The sequence below is a fragment of the Lingula anatina genome, chromosome 1 (genome assembly GCF_051362555.1).
Source record: "Lingula anatina isolate TDL-2025a chromosome 1, LinAna3.0, whole genome shotgun sequence".
NCBI lineage: Eukaryota > Metazoa > Brachiopoda > Lingulata > Lingulida > Lingulidae > Lingula > Lingula anatina.
In genome coordinates this window covers 6,928,207-6,947,216 of record NC_141767.1, presented here as the reverse complement: position 1 = coordinate 6,947,216, position 19,010 = coordinate 6,928,207, and the positions used below count along the sequence as shown (strand labels likewise).

At 39.2% G+C, this 19,010-nt stretch overlaps 1 protein-coding gene across 1 annotated transcript in view; it reads right to left on the bottom strand.

Annotated features, from left to right (window-relative positions):
- Positions 1 to 11,252: 11,252 nt before the first annotated feature.
- LOC106174328 (uncharacterized) overlaps positions 11,253 to 19,010 on the bottom strand; it is a 55,624-nt gene continuing 47,866 nt past the window's right edge. The window contains exons 66-75 of the mRNA XM_087001469.1: positions 18,742 to 18,860; positions 17,294 to 18,502; positions 16,918 to 17,011; positions 16,623 to 16,673; positions 16,263 to 16,433; positions 15,838 to 16,002; positions 15,526 to 15,687; positions 14,485 to 14,874; positions 13,896 to 14,014; positions 11,253 to 13,389 (exon numbers count right to left, since the gene is read on the bottom strand). Coding sequence (XP_086857595.1) covers positions 12,961 to 13,389; positions 13,896 to 14,014; positions 14,485 to 14,874; positions 15,526 to 15,687; positions 15,838 to 16,002; positions 16,263 to 16,433; positions 16,623 to 16,673; positions 16,918 to 17,011; positions 17,294 to 18,502; positions 18,742 to 18,860 — 2,909 coding nt within the window. The 3' untranslated portion in view covers positions 11,253 to 12,960. The remainder of the gene's footprint in view (positions 13,390 to 13,895; positions 14,015 to 14,484; positions 14,875 to 15,525; positions 15,688 to 15,837; positions 16,003 to 16,262; positions 16,434 to 16,622; positions 16,674 to 16,917; positions 17,012 to 17,293; positions 18,503 to 18,741; positions 18,861 to 19,010) is intronic.

The window sequence follows — 19,010 nt, the reverse complement described above, 5'->3', positions numbered from 1 at the left end:
TCTTAAGCGTTGGTTTTCCAGTTGGATTCGCTGATTCTCCTGCTGCTTCTTTCTTATGTTGAAGTAATCATCAAAATTAGGCCCTGAGAGCCTCCTCCTTTTGGCTGTGGAGGGCTGGCCACTTGTGGAAGGCTGGCTTTCATCTCCATCAGCTGTCTCTGCTGAAATGTCACAAACCCAATTTTTTCTTATTCTCTAGGTAAATATTTCTTCGCAAAAAAAGCAACATCATTTGATGCATCATATATCAAATGTCACAGGCCGTCTAACCAAAAATGGTGTAGACATAGCAGTAGTCTGCTAATAAATAAGCATGTCCCCACTGGGCAGATTTCATAATGGCAAGACTAATATTTTGTCAACATTATCCCACTAACCAAGTACTCGGAAATGGAGAAACAAAGGGGAGAGGAAATAGAACCCAAATTGTATACAGTGCAAACATATTGTTCTGAAATGTCAGAAATATGTGGCTTGAATTTGTAAACATAAAAAATTAAAATAATCTGGCCCCTTGTTTTGAGAAAATGATTGATTTAGGAATGGGGAATTGGTTGACCCAGATATGGGGACAGGACGGCCATTTTGTGTTAATGTGGAAAACATGTTAGCAAACAATAGTGCCATGCACATTTCATGTTACCCCTCCTTCTCCCTCCTCTGTGCCTCCATCTCCCTTTCCTCTCTCCTCCACTTCAAGTCGTCGTCATGCTGATGCCATTCTCTTTCATCGCCAGCCTTCATTCTCTTCTCTTCTAATTTGAGGAAGAGCTGTTAAAAGGCTGTATTAGGCCCCTTGTTTTGAGAAGATGATTGATTTAGGAATGGGGAATTGGTGGACCCAGAGATGGAGACAGTAGAGCTATTTTGTGTGCCTCCATCTCCTTTCCTCTCTCCTCCACTTCAACTCCTCTTCATGCTGACGCCTTTCTCTTTCATCAGCCTTCATTTTCTTCTCTTTTAATTCGAGGAAAGACCTGTTAAAAGGCTGCATAACGCCCTCCACTTCTTTTCTCTTCCTACTTGCAGCAGCTATAAGGAAAAAATAATCCTTGATACTTAATTGTGGCTTAGTAATTGTTAGTAAAGGTGTTTGTTAAGGTCAAGTACTGTTTTAATGAGCCAACAGTGGCATAATATAGCAAAAGCAGTGCTTGACATTAGCTAAAGAACAATAAACTAGCATCACCAAGCAATGCTGTTCTCTCAGAATATTAACTTTATAGCTGTTAGGGGCTGCCCTCTCCAAACATTTGCTCCCTCGGAGATCCTCTCAGCTTTGTCTGCCAAGGCACGCAGCGGATCTGTGATCACTGGGGTCAACATTGCACCAGTCCTTTTTGCATTCTGAATGGAATTAGCCAAATTAGAAATATCTTTTTGGAGAGTCTTAGCTCAAAATTGTGGGCTTTGTTGGAGGAGATAAGTGTCCAAAATGTTTGCCTCTAGCTAAACTCTTATTTTAAATGTTATGTTACCCCGTGACATATGACCTTCCGGCGATGAAAGATTTGCCTCCTGGCAAAGTTTAACAACATAATAAGACGCCGGAACTAGAGTGCTTAATACAGTAGCAGTAGCGTTAAGAATACTAAAGGTTATGATAAAAACGAGAATATAAGCATAAAGTATGTATTTTTTATTCTATAGCATAAAGTATCAAATAAAATTAAGAAAACGAAGCACTAAAATTAAATGAAAAATAAATATGTATGCACAATTCAATCATAGCAAAAGAAACGGTTAATGAATTAATCTTGTTTAATTTGTACCACCAGCGTTAGCGCTGGCGGTACACATGGTTTTAGTCCCGTCCGGTCCGTTCCGCCGGCTCCGCCGGCTCCGCCGCCATGTTACCGTTACCGTTTCTCCTCCTAGACGGTAAGGGCCCCCATACCCATCTCTTGGATTCAGGTCACCTATAATCTCAACTCGTTCCACGTAAAATTTGGGCTTTGTCGGTATTGGGGTCTAGGTGTGGCACTCATTGCAATGCACCCTTGTCAAAAAATGGCAAAATTAAATGCTAATTATCTACCCTACGGAAGGAATTATGGGAAAAATTTCTACAGACGGCTTTCCAAAAGTCATATGTGTAGATTTCAAATATGCCCTTGGATTTGACCTTTGACCTTTATTTCAAGGTCAAACGGGCAAAAATTTTCAAAAAAATGAATTTTTTTACGAAAAAAAATTTATTTGCGCTGTTATTCAGACACCACACAGACTTAACCAATAATATTATTGGAAAATGTTACCCTTCAGGTCATCTTTCATCTGTGTGAATTTGGGGTCAATCGGTGCATTTTCACGGGTGTAGCGGCCATAAGATACCGAAACTGAAAACTGTCTCTAATTTGGGAACCGTTAATGCTAGAGACCCATTCTTTTTTGCATTTTGTAGAGCATATAAAGCCCAACACTGGAGGTGGTCTCCGTTTTTTTGTATTCCATACGGTTTTCGAGTTACGCTGTATCAAAAAGTACATATTGGTGGTGAAAGCAAAATGTGCAGTACGGTAATGGATAATAAATTTTGAACTCTGGAAAAATAAAACATAAGGCTTGGCAAAGCAGACAACTTGTGGTCAAAAATGACATTATTTCATCAAATTTGAACTTCTGGAACTTCAGAGCACCTCCCATTTCAAGAATTTTGACCAAAATGACCTTTTCTTTATTTTAATTAATTTTTTCTGTAGGAAATTTATGGCACATTATGGTAACTCCGAAATTATAACATTTAGTCCCTTATATCTCCAAAACTGGCAGAGATAGGTCCATAGTTACTATTGAAGTTGAATAGGAAGTCATATACTGGCAATCTTACTGTGACCTTGAAATTGACCTTTGACCTACTTTTCACCATAAATTGAACTTTGCAAATTTTGCTTCCCTTTTATCTCCAAAACTGGCAGAGATAGGTCCATAGTTACTATTGAAGTTGAATAGGAAGTCATATACTGGCAATCTAAATGTGACCTTAAAATTGACCTTTGACCTACTTTTCACCATGAACTGAACTTTGCAAATTTTGCATCCCTTTTATCTCCAAAACTGGCAGAGATAGGTCCATAGTTTCTATTGAACTTGCATATGAAGTCATATACTGGCAATCTAAATGTGACCTTGAAATTGACCTTTGACCTACTTTTCACCATGAACTGAACTTTGGAAATTTTGCTTCCCTTTTATCTCCAAAACTAGCAGAGATAGGTCCATAGTTACTATTGAAGTTGAATAGGAAGTCATATACTGGCAATCTAAATGTGACCTTAAAATTGACCTTTGACCTAAATTTGACCTACTTTTCACCATGAACTGAACTCTGCTAATTTCTTTCTCTTTTAACTCCAAACCTGGCAGAGATAGGTCCATAGTTACTATTGAAGTTGAATAGGAAGTCATATACTGGCAATCTAAATGTGACCTTGAAATTGACCTTTGACCTACTTTTTATCATGAATTAACTTTGCAAATTTTGGTTCCCTTTTATCTCCAAAACTGGCAGAGATAGGTCCATAGTTACTATTGAACTTGAATAGGAAGTCATATACTGGCAATCTTACTGTGACCTTGAAATTGACTTTTGACCTACTTTTCCTCATGAACTGAACTTTGCAAATTTTGCTTCCCTTTTATCTCCAAAGTTACACTGTATCAAAAAGTACATTTTGGTGGTTAAAGCAAAATGTGCAGTATGGTAATGGATAATAAATTTTGAACTCCAGATAAATAAAACATAAGGCTTGGCAAAGCAGGCAACTTGTGGTCGAAAATGACATTATTTCATCAAATTTGAACATCTGGAACTTCAGAGCACCTCCCATTTCAAGCATTTGGACCAAAATGACCTTTTCTTTATTTTAATTAATTTTTTCCGTAGGAAATTTATGGCACATTATGGTAACTCCAAAATTATAACATTTAGTCCCTTATATCTCCAAAACTGGCAGAGATAAGTCCATAGTTACTATTGAAGTTGAATAGGAAGTCATGTACTGGCAATCTTACTGTGACCTTGAAATTGACCTTTGACCTACTTTTCACCTTGAACTGAACTTTGCAAATTTTGCCTCCCTTTTATCTCCAAAACTGGCAGAGATAGGTCCATACTTTCTATTGAACTTGAATATGAAGTCATATACTGGCAATCTAAATGTGACCTTGAAATTGACCTTTGACCTACTTTTCACCATGAACTGAACTTTGCAAATTTTGCTTCCCTTTTATCTCCAAAACTAGCAGAGATAGGTTCATAGTTACTATTGAAGTTGAATAGGAAGTCATATACTGGCAATCTAAATGTGACCTTAAAATTTACCTTTTCACCATGAACTGAACTTTGCAAATTTTGCTTCCCTTTTATCTCCAAAGTTACTGAACTTAACTTTGATTGTACCATTTTAAGTTATATATATTTTTTGCGTATTTTGAAAATTCTTGTTGATTGCATTTTTATAGCTTGTCAAGCATAAGACTGGTGGCTGTGTCCCTTATTTTGTGTATGTGGGGGTCTATACGAATGCGCTTGCTCCAGCTGGTGGTACAATATTCGGAGGCGGTATCGCCTCTCTGATCCTCTAGTTAACATTTTACTGTGGCTAACACTGTATTAAACTCTGTGTACACTTTTGCGCAAGAATGTAAAGAGAGGTTGTAATATAAATGGATACATATAACTGTGGTCTATGAATGTGCAGGAGTTCAATTGAGTCAAATTCTGAATGTACACCATATACAAAATGCATGGACACGTCCAGTGCAGCTAAGTTTATACTGGAAGTAGCAGTTCCAATAGTTCCTTGAACGTGTAGCTAGTATTTCGAATTTATGGCGATTAATATGGTAATTACATGCAATGAAACAAGTTACGGACTTGTAACAGTCGCTTACATCATGGATCATCATATGTCGGATGAAGGCAAGTCTGTTATTGTTCTTTTTGTTTTCTTTTGTCTGTTTTTCTCAGTCTATTACAATGGGGTTGGAGCTTGATCCCGATGCCGGTTGTCTATTAGGAGTGTGAGGCGGTGGTCTGGTTGAACACGTGGCCAGCGCGTCTTGGATAGCATTGTACGCCGGTGGTAGCAACGGGAGGCGTCTGTACACTGGCGTGAGGTCAGCCATTGTAAGAAATGTCACTTGAGGACATTCTTTGCTCGCCCGCTCCATCTCCAGTCGGAGGGGGTAGGGTATCGGGTCGTTTACCAGGACGATCACTCTTCGGCTCTGGTAATGGGTAGGTCGTGCCATCACGCCCGTGATAGTAAACAGGACGGCCAGCAAGAAACCGACCTCACCCAAATAATCTGTGGTGGTGGTTTGTATAACCAATCTCATGTAATCCAGCATTTAGGTTTGATGATTTCACGTACTGTCCATGCAATCAGCATTGTTCAATAAGTAAAGTAATTCTGACCATATATGGTAAAATGCACACAGTACTGATGTATTTGCACACGGTACACTATTTATTGTACCACCAGCGTTAGCGCTGGCGGGACACATGGTTTTAGTCCCGTCCGGTCCGTTCCGCCAGTTCCGCCGGCTCCGCTGCCATGTTACCATTACCACTTCTCCTAGATGGTAAGGGCCTCCGTACCCACCTCTTGGATTTAGGTCACCTATAATCTCAACTCGTTCCACGTAAAATTTGGGCTTTGTCGGTATTGGGGTCTAGGTGTGGCACTCATTACAATGCACCCTTGTCCAAAAATGGCAAAATTAAATGCTAATTAACTACCCTATGGAAGGAATTATGGGACAAATTTCTACAGACGGCTTGCTAAAATTCATATGTGGAGATTCAAATTCTGAATGTACACTGTATACAAAATGCATGGACACGTCCAGTGCAGCTAAGTTTATACTGGAAGTAGCAGTTCCAATAGTTCCTTGAACGTGTAGCTAGTATTTCGAATTTATCGCATTAATATGGTAATTACATGCAATGAAACATGTTATGGACTTGTAACAGTCGCTTACATCATGGATCATCATATGTCGGATGAAGGCAAGTCTGTTATTGTTCTTTTTGTTTTCTTTTGTCTGTTTTTTTCAGTCTATTACAATGGGGTTGGAGCTTGATCCCGATGCCGGTTGTCTATTAGGAGTGTGAGGCGGTGGTCTGGTTGTACACGTGGCCAGCGCGTCTTGGATAGCATTGTACGCCGGTGGTAGCAACGGGAGGCGTCTGTACACCGGCGTGAGGTCAGCCATTGTAAGAAATGTCACTTGAGGACATTCTTTGCTCACCCGCTCCATCTCCAGTCGGAGGGGGTAGGGTATCGGGTCGTTTACCAGGACGATCACTCTTCGGCTATGGTAATGGGTAGGTCGTGCCATCATGCCCGTGATAGTAAACAGGACGGCCAGCAAGAAGCCGACCTCACCCAAATAATCTGTGGTTGTGGTTTGTATAACCAATCTCATGTAATCCAGCATTTAGGTTTGATGATTTCACATACTGTCCATGCAATCAGCATTGTTCAATAAGTAAAGTAATTCTGACCATATATGGTAAAATGCACACGGTACTGATGTATTTGCACACGGTACACTATTTATTGTACCACCAGCGTGAGCGCTGGCGGTACACATGGTTTTAGTCCCGTCTGGTCTGTTCCGCTGGCTCCGCCAGTTCTGCCGGCTTCGCTGCCATGTTACCGTTACCGCTTCTCCTCCTAGATGGTAAGGGCCTCCGTACCCACCTCTTGGATTTAGGTCACCTATAATCTCAACTCGTTCCACGTAAAATTTGGGCTTTGTCGGTATTGGGGTCTAGGTGTGGCACTCATTGTAATGCACCCTTGTCCAAAAATGGCAAAATTAAATGCTAATTATCTACCCTACGGAAGGAATTATGGGAAAAATTTCTACAGACGGCTTTCCAAAGTCATATGTGGAGATTTCAAATATGCCCTTGGATTTGACCTTTGACCCTTATTTCAAGGTCAAACAGGCCAAAATTTTCAAAAAAACGAAATTTTTTACGAAAAAAAATTATTTGGGCTGTTATTCAGACACTACACAGACTTAACCCAATGGGGTCATTAGGTGCATTTTCACGGGAGTAGTGGCCATAAGATACCGAAACTGAAAACCATTTCTAATTCGGGAAACGTTAATGCTAGAGACCCATTCTTTTTTGCATTTTGTAGAGCATGTAAAGCCCAACACTGGAGGTGGTCTCCGTTTTTTTGTATTCCATACGGTTTTCAAGTTACGCTGTATCAAAAAGTACATATTGGTGGTGAAAGCAACATGTGCAGTACGGTAATGGATAATAAATTTTGAACCCCCGGAAAATAAAACATAAGGCTTGGCGAGGCAGACAACTTCTGGTCAAAAATGACATTATTTCGTGAAATTTTAACATCTGGAACTTCTGAGCACCTTCCTACAGAAAGAATTTCAACTAAAATGACCTTTTCTTTATTTTAATTAATTCTTTCTGTAGGAAATTTATGGCACATTGTTGTAACTCCAAAATTATAACATTTAGTCCCTTATATCTCCAAAACTGGCAGAGATAGGTCCATAGTTACTATTAAACTTGAATAGGAAGTCATATACTGGCAATCTAAATGTGACCTTGAAATTGACCTTTGACCTACTTTTCACCATGAATTAAACTTTGCAAATTTTGGTTCCCTTTTATCTCCAAAACTGGCAGAGATAGGTCCATGGTTTCTATTGAACTTGAATAGGAAGTCATATACTGGCAATCTAAATGTGACCTTAAAATTGACCTTTGACCTACTTTTCACCATGAACTGAACTTTGCAAATTTTGCTTCCCTTTTATCTCCAAAACTGGCAGAGATAGGTCCATAGTTACTATTGAACTTGAATAGGAAGTCATATACTGGCAATCTAAATGTGATCTTGAAATTGACCTTTGACCTACTTTTCATCATGAATTGAACTTTGCAAATTTTGGTTCCCTTTTATCTCCAAAACTGGCAGAGATAGGTCCATAGTTACTATTGAAGTTGAATAGGAAGTCATATACTGGCAATCTAAGTGTGACCTTGAAATTGACCTTTGACTTACTTTTAATCATGAACTGAACTCTGCTAATTTCTTTCTCTTTTAACTCCAAACCTGGCAGAGATAGGTCCATAGTTACTATTGAAGTTGAATAGGAAGTCATATACTGGCAATTTACTGTGACTTTGAAATTGACCTATGACCTACCTTACGATGAACTAAACTTTGATTGTACCATTTTTAGTTATACATATTTTTTGCATATTTTGAAAATTCTTGTTGATTCCATTTTTACAGCTTGTCAAGCACAAGACTGGTGGTGGTGTCCCTTTTTTGTGTGTGTGTGGGTCTATACGAATGCGCTTACTCCAGCTGGTGGTACAATATTCAGAGGCGGTATCGCCTCTCTGATCCTCTAGTTATAATATAAATATAGGTGAAATTTATTGAAAAGTTAGTCAATTTCCGAAAAGCTGAAGTGCTAAAACAGACGATCAACAAGTAGTAAGAGCAGTGGTTTAAAGGGTTGAAGTTAGCATTTAGAAGCCTTGTAAACTGCACTCGGAAATAAAACATGACTTTCCAAGTTAAATTCAAAGACTATCATCCGGTGCACCATACAGTGCACAGGGTCAGAAAGTACTCAGTATACCGAAGAGGGCGTGTTTAACGAAGTGCAGTTGGAGCCATGACGGGGAATGGTGCTGATTAATCTTTCTAACTATGAACCCTAACCAAAACTCAATTTAACAGCACAATTGCTCCTAATGCAGCAGATCTCTAGTCTGCGGAAGTACAGGTGCAAAACAGAGAAACTTGGATGAGAAAAGGAATGCACTCTTTTCCAATTAACTTTGCGTTTTACCTCAATATGATCGGCATCTTGGCTCAAGTTATAATTATTTAGTTACCCAATAAAATCTTAATACATAGAAATTAAAAGCACCATGCCAGCATTGAAGAACCATAAATACACTCACCACTGTATTCCCGACTCTAGTGTTAGCATATGCCTCCGTGTTAACGCTCGCACTCTCAGGGAGAGGCCCAACTTTTTCATGTTTCCTGGGCTCAAACTGATATCCCTGAACAGAAGTAAACAGTACACTTTCATTGTAACTGCCATCCCAAAACGAACTTTCCTGAGAGACTGAACCGGCATCTGAATAATCGTCAGAAATTTCAAATTCTGAATCGCTAGCGTGTGTGTTTCTATTGTGTCTAACTGCAAAACTAACTCTTCCAGCCCTCTTCTATCCCGTGCTTCTACACTACTCTACTCTCTTTGACTATCGTCTTTAACTATGTCGCTCCCATACATATATATATATATATATATATATATATATATATATATATATATATATATATATATATATATGAAACAGAAGATTAAGCGCATGCAGCCTGCCCTGTTCCCCATTGATTGAAATTTTGATACCACTCAAATCTCCGCAGAGCAGAAATCTGGCTGGGATTCAAATCTGTGCCTAGCAGAAAACCACATCTGAGCCTCTGACCTATTCAGCATGTGCTACAGGCACATCACTCCCATGTCAAAAACAATTTCAGTTACTGAGATAGAAAATGCAACAGTACTGACAAGTTTGGCTTTATATAGGCAAGTGTGAAAGTTGGAAAGCAATGCTGCTACTAGATATATCTTCCCAACAGGTTGCAAATACATTTTTTTTTGTAGTCTACAAATGCAAATGAATTTACAATTTTTCCAAACTGCCACTCTACAGTCTCTTGCACTTAAGACATGCTCCCATATAACTGTTGTTGCTCTGCAGTGAGCACAGCCTGCTTAAATGGAGACAACAGCCCATCCCTGATTGCAAAGCGGTCCCCATGTCTGTCCACAAAACGTCCACCCAAAGTGTCTTATCTTTTCTGACAGGCCACTAAGGGCGCAATCATGTCTCCTGCCCTTATTTGGCCCAAACAGGTTGGCAATTTAACCATTTGGCGTCAACACCGATTGGTATTTTAAAGCATGAGTGCGCTTGTGACCATTGAACACAACCCTTTGATCCACAGTTGGACGAGATATGGGACGCACAGTCCCATCTGTGAATCCAATACAATTTCTCAGTGGTGCTCCTTTAGCGTGGATAACATCTGCATACATCTGCAAATGGGCCTGATCCAACCCTAATGGAAAAGTCCTATAGGATCCTATAATGTCAATGTTGGGCCAACATCGTTATGAGCTATTGCTGTTGGCTATACCGGTGCTGAATGCATACGTCCAAGGACACCAGTATATTGAAAATTTTATTCAGATAGGTAAATGCAAAACACAAATTTTTACAATTGTTGACATAAAAAATATTACCAACCTGACAAAGTCATGCCCTTTAAAAAACATAATATTACTAGTGTCATTGTCTCCTTTGCATTTCTTTAATCTCAATTTACGACCTGGAATCTTGTAGTGCTCTACTTCACCCTTATAAAATGTCTGTAACGGTGGGTCACCTGTTGGCCATCGCACTGGCTGTTTTGTTAAAGTTTGACTCTGTATTGTTCGTATATTCATTCATCCCAGCCACTGTCACTGAAGAATTGCTCTCCTCGTCTGTAGTGCTTTTTCCAGATTCCTCCATTGCTATCCACTCGTGGTTTACAGTCCACATAAACAAAGTGAAATAAAAAGATTCTCCAAAAAGCACAATAGACAAGCTACTAAAAGTGCAAGATAATAATGATCCAACATAGAAAACTAGATAAATATAAAGAAGCAATTTTGTGAAAAACCAGAGGAAAGAAATTTTATCTTACTGACATCTAGGATCACCACTGACTAGCAGCTGGGCTTCCTCTTCTCTTATGTTACTCCTGAGTTCCTTACGTGTGAAGTAGTATGTGAAGTTAAACATTTGAAATTGAGAAAGAATCAAGTTTTTTTGTCAAATACTCTTCAATTTGAAGTAAGACAATCAATTAATTAGGAAAGTTAGGAAGGCTTCTCATCATTTCCCCTAAATTTCTTTTCTGACAAATGTTCATAACAGATTAACAGATCTCTTCTTTCAGTGCTGTATTTTCAGGTTTGAGTGTTTGAAGTTCTGCTTTGTACAAAGTTCCAGTAACTTCTGTCTGTCACTGCATTCCAGTTGCTTGTAGTTCAGACTTTTCCTCCTCAATCAGTCTATGGAAAATTTGGTCCACTTGGCCATGGATGTGGATTTTTGCAACCTCTGCCTTTTGTGTTTTTCTTGCTTCTTGTACCTGTCATCAGAAGCTTTGGTGGTTTTTCTCTCTGTGATTAGGATTGCTATTCACCCAATGAATTTAAGGATGTAGCTTTTTTAGTGAATTCCTTTATATTTTGCAAGTAGTACCTACTCTTACACTGTACCAAGAAAGACCTGATTCACTGACATAATTCAGCACAGGCCAGTTCTTAACGGCTGGCAGCTTATCTGGGTCCTCCAGCAGAGATGATGTGACTTGGAGCTCACTTTATTATGTAAAAGATGACATTTTAAGCTATTTTTTATCTTTTGTAGAGTGGTCTATTTATCAAGGAGAGGTTTTCCTTGAGAAGTTGTCTTTGTAATGGTTCGGGCATAGCTGGGATAATTATATGACTTAGCTTCAGCATATCCCAAGAAGCAGGTACATGGCTCAGAACATTCATGCATATAGCATGCCATGGCCAGGGACGGAAATCTTGTTTAACACGTCTCTTTCTATCAGTACATTTGTACTCACACAGATATACATGTAGTTTTTAGATGAAATGGTGGGAGGAACAATGTGCATCCCATCCAACATTGCTGTAGTTCTCAGGAATATGCTGTGTCAGGTCTCCATAATTGTGATGCGATTAGTTTATTTTATTTATATTTCATGCAATAATTTTGACAGTGTAAATCATTCATCCTTAATTAGGTAAACAGAGCCAGAACTGTGCATGTGCCTGATGAAATAATGATCAACTTTGTGACAACAATTATGCAAATATTGACTAAACTTATGAGCATATAGAACTTATGAGAACACTGAAGACACTGCTGTTTTAGTACTTAACCATTTATTTTCTGTAATGACCAGAGCTACTACAAACTTCAAACCTAAATCGAAATGCTGTTGTTATTAAGACTTATGCAGCTAAACTATGTGCATTACTTATCGAATATGAATAAAGTGACCTTTTATGGTTATTAATGTAATAAATGGTTATTTTTCATCGACTCATGTTCTTGAATTTGAGATATGCTTTCTCATTACATGGTGAGTATGCGTATAGTTGGCACCCATATCTCTCGGCCAAAATTTGTCATCGGAGCGTAGGCCTATCAGTTTGTTCCTAAAGTTTAGCCAGCTTTCTTTCTAATGTCGTAATGGAAAATGCAATGGAAAATATAAATATCATATAAGCGATGGATACTTATACGGCTAGACTAAATTCTAGACCGCTATTCGTGTATCTACTGAAAGAAAATGTGCAGTTTTCACGCCATTGCCATTGTCCCAAATCATTCGATCGATATGATGTAAGTTCATCGGTAACACAAATTCGGTACATTTAAAGGCCGAGTAATATTGTTTTCATGTTTGATCCTGTTTTTAATGTTAAGTCAAACAATATATCATTTTGAGCACAGTAAGGTTCGCAACCTCATTACCCGGGATTTACTGAGTTTTATCTCAAAAAGGCCAAACTTGATGTCCGTGGCTGCCTACAAAATTATAGACATATCGGTGTGGTTAGTAAAATAGTAAGTCGTTTCTAAAGAGAGTTTTGACCGTTCATCAAATTGCTAAGATCACTTGACTCACATAGATCTATAGAAAAACGGCTTCGTCTTTTCAGAAGCAATTCACTTTTTTACCATCTTCACATAAGAGGCCACGAAAAGCCTATATGCATTTCATCGTATCCATGAAATGTTTTTGGCCTATATAATATAGTTGAACCACTATATATATCAAGACATAAACAAAAAGTTATTTAAATTTCTTTAGTAACTAACTGAAAGTATTCTCCGCGGCGCACAACCTTCAAAGGATAGTGCGCAACATCAGAATCTGACACAATTTCCTTCTTGGGATCCAGCTCAAACATATTGTCAGCCTCGGGGATTGGAGATAGGAAGTTCACCATGATTCTATGATTCAGATAATCAGCCGCTTCCACCCGCGCAAGTGCCAAACGCCCATTTACTTTGCGAATGGCAACAAAGTGATCTGGAACTGCGACGAAGACATCTGACGGAGATTTCTGTCTGGCTTCCGGCAGTGGCGACGGGGGCGCGTAAGGTACCATCAGTGCCGCAGGAGCCATTGTGGCCATGAGAGGAGGTGGAGCAAGGGCTGGGACTGGACCCGCAACATAGCGTGGCTCGGGAGGATGGAGGGGCTTGCGTGTTTTCTGCTTTTTCTGAAACAAAAAAATCGTGCCAAATCTTCATACTTGGTACAGGGTTAGATGTTAATGTAAAACCCTTGTCTAGTTAACCTTATTCAACAAGTCTAAACGTCCAGATGTCGTCAGATGTCTTTCGCCAAAGTGCCTATTTTGATTATATAAGTCAGTATTTCATGATGATATACTTGTAATTATTTCAGGTTTTATAGGAATTATCACAGCATATGAAACATACACCGTTGGTGTAAGGGTGGGATTTTATGTTACATCTTTTTTTTTTTTTATTAATTTTGGGTAATCTATAATTTAGTGCGTTGTGTTCCGCCCGCTGTAATCGGCCCATTTCAATGAATCCGCCCCCTCCCCTTTAATTTATTTTGATAAAACTTTTAAGATTAAAATCAACTTAAATAAAATATTAAACATGCCTTGTATCTTAACCATATGAAAGTTATTATTTACAAAACTTAATTTATGTTTCTACATTAAAAGCATATTTTACCTTACGGCTTACTAACCTTATTTCCCCTGCGACCCCACCACGGGATGAAGCAACAGCAGCAGATTAAAAGAGCAAGGAGCACAAGGAAAAGTAAAGCTCCCAGGGCTATCAGGGCGATTTCCCAATCTCTCAATCCTGAAATGAAATCATTCAAACTTTAAAATTTTAAATTTAATAGTTTTATTTATTTAAAACAATTGAACAAATATGCACCAACTTGCACATAATAAAATAAAAAATTACACCATTTAAGCTAATTTATTGAAAACGAAATTTTGTCACAGTTTACAACTTCTGTTTAGGAGGTCATTAAAATCTTTAAATATTTTAATGAAATGCTCGCTTTTAAAGTTATTTCACGTTCACCTGCACAGGGTCACATTTGAAAAGAGAACTTTAGACCAACATTTTAGACTACTCTCACCCCAGTTAAGTTAGTTGACAGAAAGATTGCGCTCGATTTATAAAAAAAAAAAAGACATTGCTATCGCTTTGGACCAGTACTTTTGGTGAGCACGTGTTCATTCACCCTGAATTGAAATTAATTTTTTATTGAAGAGAACAAGACTAACTTTTAACAGGCGATGTATTGAATAGTCACTTACGTCTAAAGCATTGTGAATTGTCATCACTTGCATAGTAAGTAGCAATACAGCCACATTTCCTCTCATAGCACGCTGAATTCTCGATCAATCTACTACATTCCACATCATTGGTACAACTGTCTCCAATACGGCGCCCTAGGCAGGTGGTTCTTGCATTGGTACTGTAAAACCCAGCATTGCAAGCGCATACGTTGTTCGCACACTCGCTATTGGTCACCGCTGAGGAGCAGTCCTGGTTCGTAGTACAGGCGCTTTCAATTCGTCTCCTAATGCATTCCTGACCAGTTTGTTGGTAGCCCATAACACACCTGCACGTGCTCTGCACGCACTCGCTGTTCGGAACACTTCTGGAGCATTGACTGGTCTCTGTACAATTCTGACCTAGAGCACCTAGAGGGAGTAGGGTTTGTATACTTAAAAACAATTTATTTTTTAATACAATCAAGATCTTCATAATTTTTCTTTTCTTAGAGACGTACTATTAAAATGACATCCGTAGCCAAGGTAGAGAATATTTGGATTGGATAATTTCTATTTGTGTGAAACATGGGCCCCATCCCTCAACACCTGATATACCTCACCTGACCATACTACTTTACGTAAAGCGTTACTAGGAGCCAGACGAAATGCAAGCAATGTGACAGTTTAAGCAAAGCAGCATGTAGGTAGATTCTCAGTAATGAAGGCTATAATTAAGCAGACGGTGGCGTGAAACATTTATCACTTGTGAAACTCCAAAATACATATGTTTCATCACTTAGCATGACTCGGGTTGGGGCTCAAGACTTACAAAAAAAAGTCACCTGCTGAGTATTTAAACATATTTTATTTGCATTTCGAAACAATTTCAATGCTACATGTTTTGCAGTCTTCCATGTTCATATATGTACACGTAGTTGCATAACATTGTAAAAATGTACTAGAACCAATTAATATCAATTAATTTAACGTGAACTAGAACTAATAAATATTATCTGAGTGATTTAAATGTGCTGCGACAAAAGAAGACACTTCGGTCGTTTAAGTGACTGTGGCACTCACTGAGACAAGACGCCGTGCAGCCTTCTACCTCTCGGAGTTGCCCCACACAGTTTGCTCCCCCGCCTTGTGGTGGTGTGCAGGTGCGCGATCTTGCTCTCGTGCCAATTCCACATGTCACGGAGCACTGGTTCCAGTTACTCCAAGGGCCTAGTACACCGTTTACTATAAAAAATACAAGTAGTGCATATTTGAAACGTGATTTTTCCTTCCATTTAAAAAAAGAACTTTGCGAATCTCTCTTATATTATGCTGAGTTATTGTATTACCTGTCTGGTACAAAGTACAGAAAGAACTGGCAAAACAATATATCACCTGGGCACGCCTGTGTGTTGCACTCCCTAGACTCTGTGGCGTTTCCAACACAATCCACCCCGCCGTGCTGTGGAGGAGTGCACGTTCTGGTCCGCGTCTGGGTTCCAGTGCCACACGTCTTGGTACACTGACCCCAGGGACTGTATGCCGACCACACACCGTCCACTGGGGAGAGAAAAACGAAATAATATTACATGTAAATCAGACATTTTCAGACATTTGTAAAAACATGGGGTTTTCCACAGTACAGACCTGCCCTCTTGATGCAAGGAATGCACCAAATTTTAAGTGAAACTGCGAGTTACAAAAAAAAAAAAAAAAAAAAAAAAAAATAGAATAAAAAAGATTTTAAAAATTGCCAAAATTTAACTACCAACATGGGTGTTGTATGCACAGTGCGTAAGCCGCAACACATAAAAACACACCTGGGCATGGGTTGGCAACACACACTTGAGAGTCCGTACTGGCACCTGGGCACGGATCACCGCTGAACACAGGGGCTGGGCTGTCACACTGCCTCGTGCGCGTGCATGTACCATTACCGCACGTGACAGAGCATGCGCCACAAACACTCCAAGCTCCCCAGTTCCCATTCACTAGATGAAGATGGTTTATAGACTCATGTTAGCACCGAGTTTCTATTCTCCCTTTTCGTCGAAAATAGCTTTTGAGTTTTATCAAAATAAAATGAACAGACAGTGTCGGACGTATTGTGTTTATACGTAAACAATAACTTTCAAAAACAGATAATATATATATAGCTTTGTAAACAATTTTATACCTACCTTTTAATTTCAGGGCGCAGTCCTCGTCACTAAACCCATCCCCGTCGTTATCTACACAATATAGATAAAAAAAAGGGAGTATATTACAACACCCCCTCACGAAATGTTGAAAATGAATTAATTTGTAAGAATGACAAATTGTTTTTTATACAAATATAAATACTTTAGGTACAATGATAATGTTACACTTTCTGAAAATAAAACAACTGAAAATGGATCAGTAAGATATATCCCTAATAGATATATATATATATATGGGAAATATATTTATAAATGTGTTTAATTCTTTTTGAACCTATGGAGTCGCCGCAAATTTCTTCGTCCACCAAACCATCGCAGTCGTTATCTTTATTATCCCCCTCTGCCGTCTGGGTGAACGGTGTGCATGTCTGGAATAAAATATTTCTTCAGAAGGAGATACAATATACTTCCAACACGGTTATAAACTAAATACTATTGTAATTTTAGAACGATAGAATTTCAAAAGCTGCAATGTATTAAATACAATATATAGTCCTTATTATTAGCATTACTGTAAGATTCGTTACCCTCATCCCTGCCAGATTCCCAAAGCTCTCAGAAGAATTACCCACGCCATACATTTTAAAATGATGCAATTTCAAAAGCTGCAATGTATTAAATCCAATATATAAGCATCATTTTAGCATTACCGTAAGATCAGTTAGCCTCATCCCTGCTGGATACCCAAAGCTCTCAGAAGAATTACCCACGCCATACAACAAAAGTGCGAAAGGCTTGTTCAAATAGATGTTCCGCATCTGGTGGTATCCGGCGGGAACCCGCAGTGACGTCCCTGTGTACTCGGTGGTAGGGATATCACACCAATCTAACCCAGAAGAAAGCGTTGCCCCGTCAAGCAAGATGTTGTTTTTCTGTGATTTCTCAACAGCAATCATGACAAAGTTTGTGTAAGCAGTCCCATTGTCAATGTCGGGTAAAGTAAAGGAATACATTGGTAGCCACTGCTCTATGGAAGGCACTATAATTAGCGACGGGTCGGACGGTTCGTTGGTGCCAATCTGACTTTGAACAATTTGTGTCACTAGAACAGGTTTGTCTGTCGTTATGTAACTGCAAACCGAGTCTAAACCAGCTCCAGTTATAATCTGCAAAACGTCCCCTTCGTTGGGGATAGTGTATCTCCTAACATCAGCCATATGGATCACGTCCACAGTGGTGTTTGACTGGCTACCAATAATTTTAAACATGTCTCCAGGCTTGTAGATCGTGCGCTCAGGGATAGGAACGGTAACAAACTTCTTACCCCAAGTTTCAGTGGGTAATATCTGATCAACGGCGTGGTCCTGTGCAGTGCCTAAGCCAATCTGTACTTGAACATTTCCGCTGAAGACAGCGACTGGATTGTCTGAGTCTATTCTGGCACCCGACAGATCGTCACCACTTTGGATCTGAACGGATTCGTACGGGCCTAGTGAGACGCTGATGACGTCACCAGGGGATTTCGTGATTCCATCGTATGTCGTGGCTCTCCGCTTTCGACCGGACACGATGTTAGGTGACGGTGGCAGAGTTATGTTTACATGGGTGTTATCTAATTTTGTTGTGATTCCAATCTGGCAACCTCGGCCAGTAGGAAAGGCACAGATTCCAAAATGCTTCGTTCCAAGATGATCGGTCGGTATTACAACAAAACTGTCTGTTGATAGGTACTCTTTATTCATTCCGGCTACTGTCACGTCTTTTGTGGAAGACACACGTATGCCTTTTTTACTTTTGGTACTTCCTGTCATACGAAGCTCATTGCTGAGGAGCTTGACTGTGGAAGATGAAGGTGGGATGGAAAATGTGACACTGTGGTAGTAAGTTAGACCCGTGGCCGCTGGAGTATCGATTGTAACCTTAATAAGATAAATATGTCGAATCATATATTGTTTTCACGGGCCTTTAATTATTCAAGGTACATATTTGAACTGACCCAATGTTTCTAAGCTCGTGTAAAACTCGCTCAAAAGGATGTTAACAGGCTTGTGTTGAAAGACATAGGGACCTTTATAAAAAAGGTATATAATCTACTCTGACATTTAGATGCCACTTTTAAGAAAATGTGACAGGTGCTAAAAGACATAATGCCACTTACCGTAACCGCCTCAGTGTTAGGATTAGTAATGAACACCTTGAGAGGAAGCCCGGGGCTGTGGATTATATGGTTCTCTTGGAACAGTAGCAAAAACTCGGTACCTAAGGTATCAGCGGGATCTGCAAGAGTTCAAATATACAACTATAGCATGACTACAAAACTTCAAAGACGGATAAGAGGTTTGCGTAAATACAATATGCTTGTAAGTAACTAGTTTTCGAAGCGTGTTAAAGTCATCTCATTTATTAGAACATACGTTGTAAGAAATT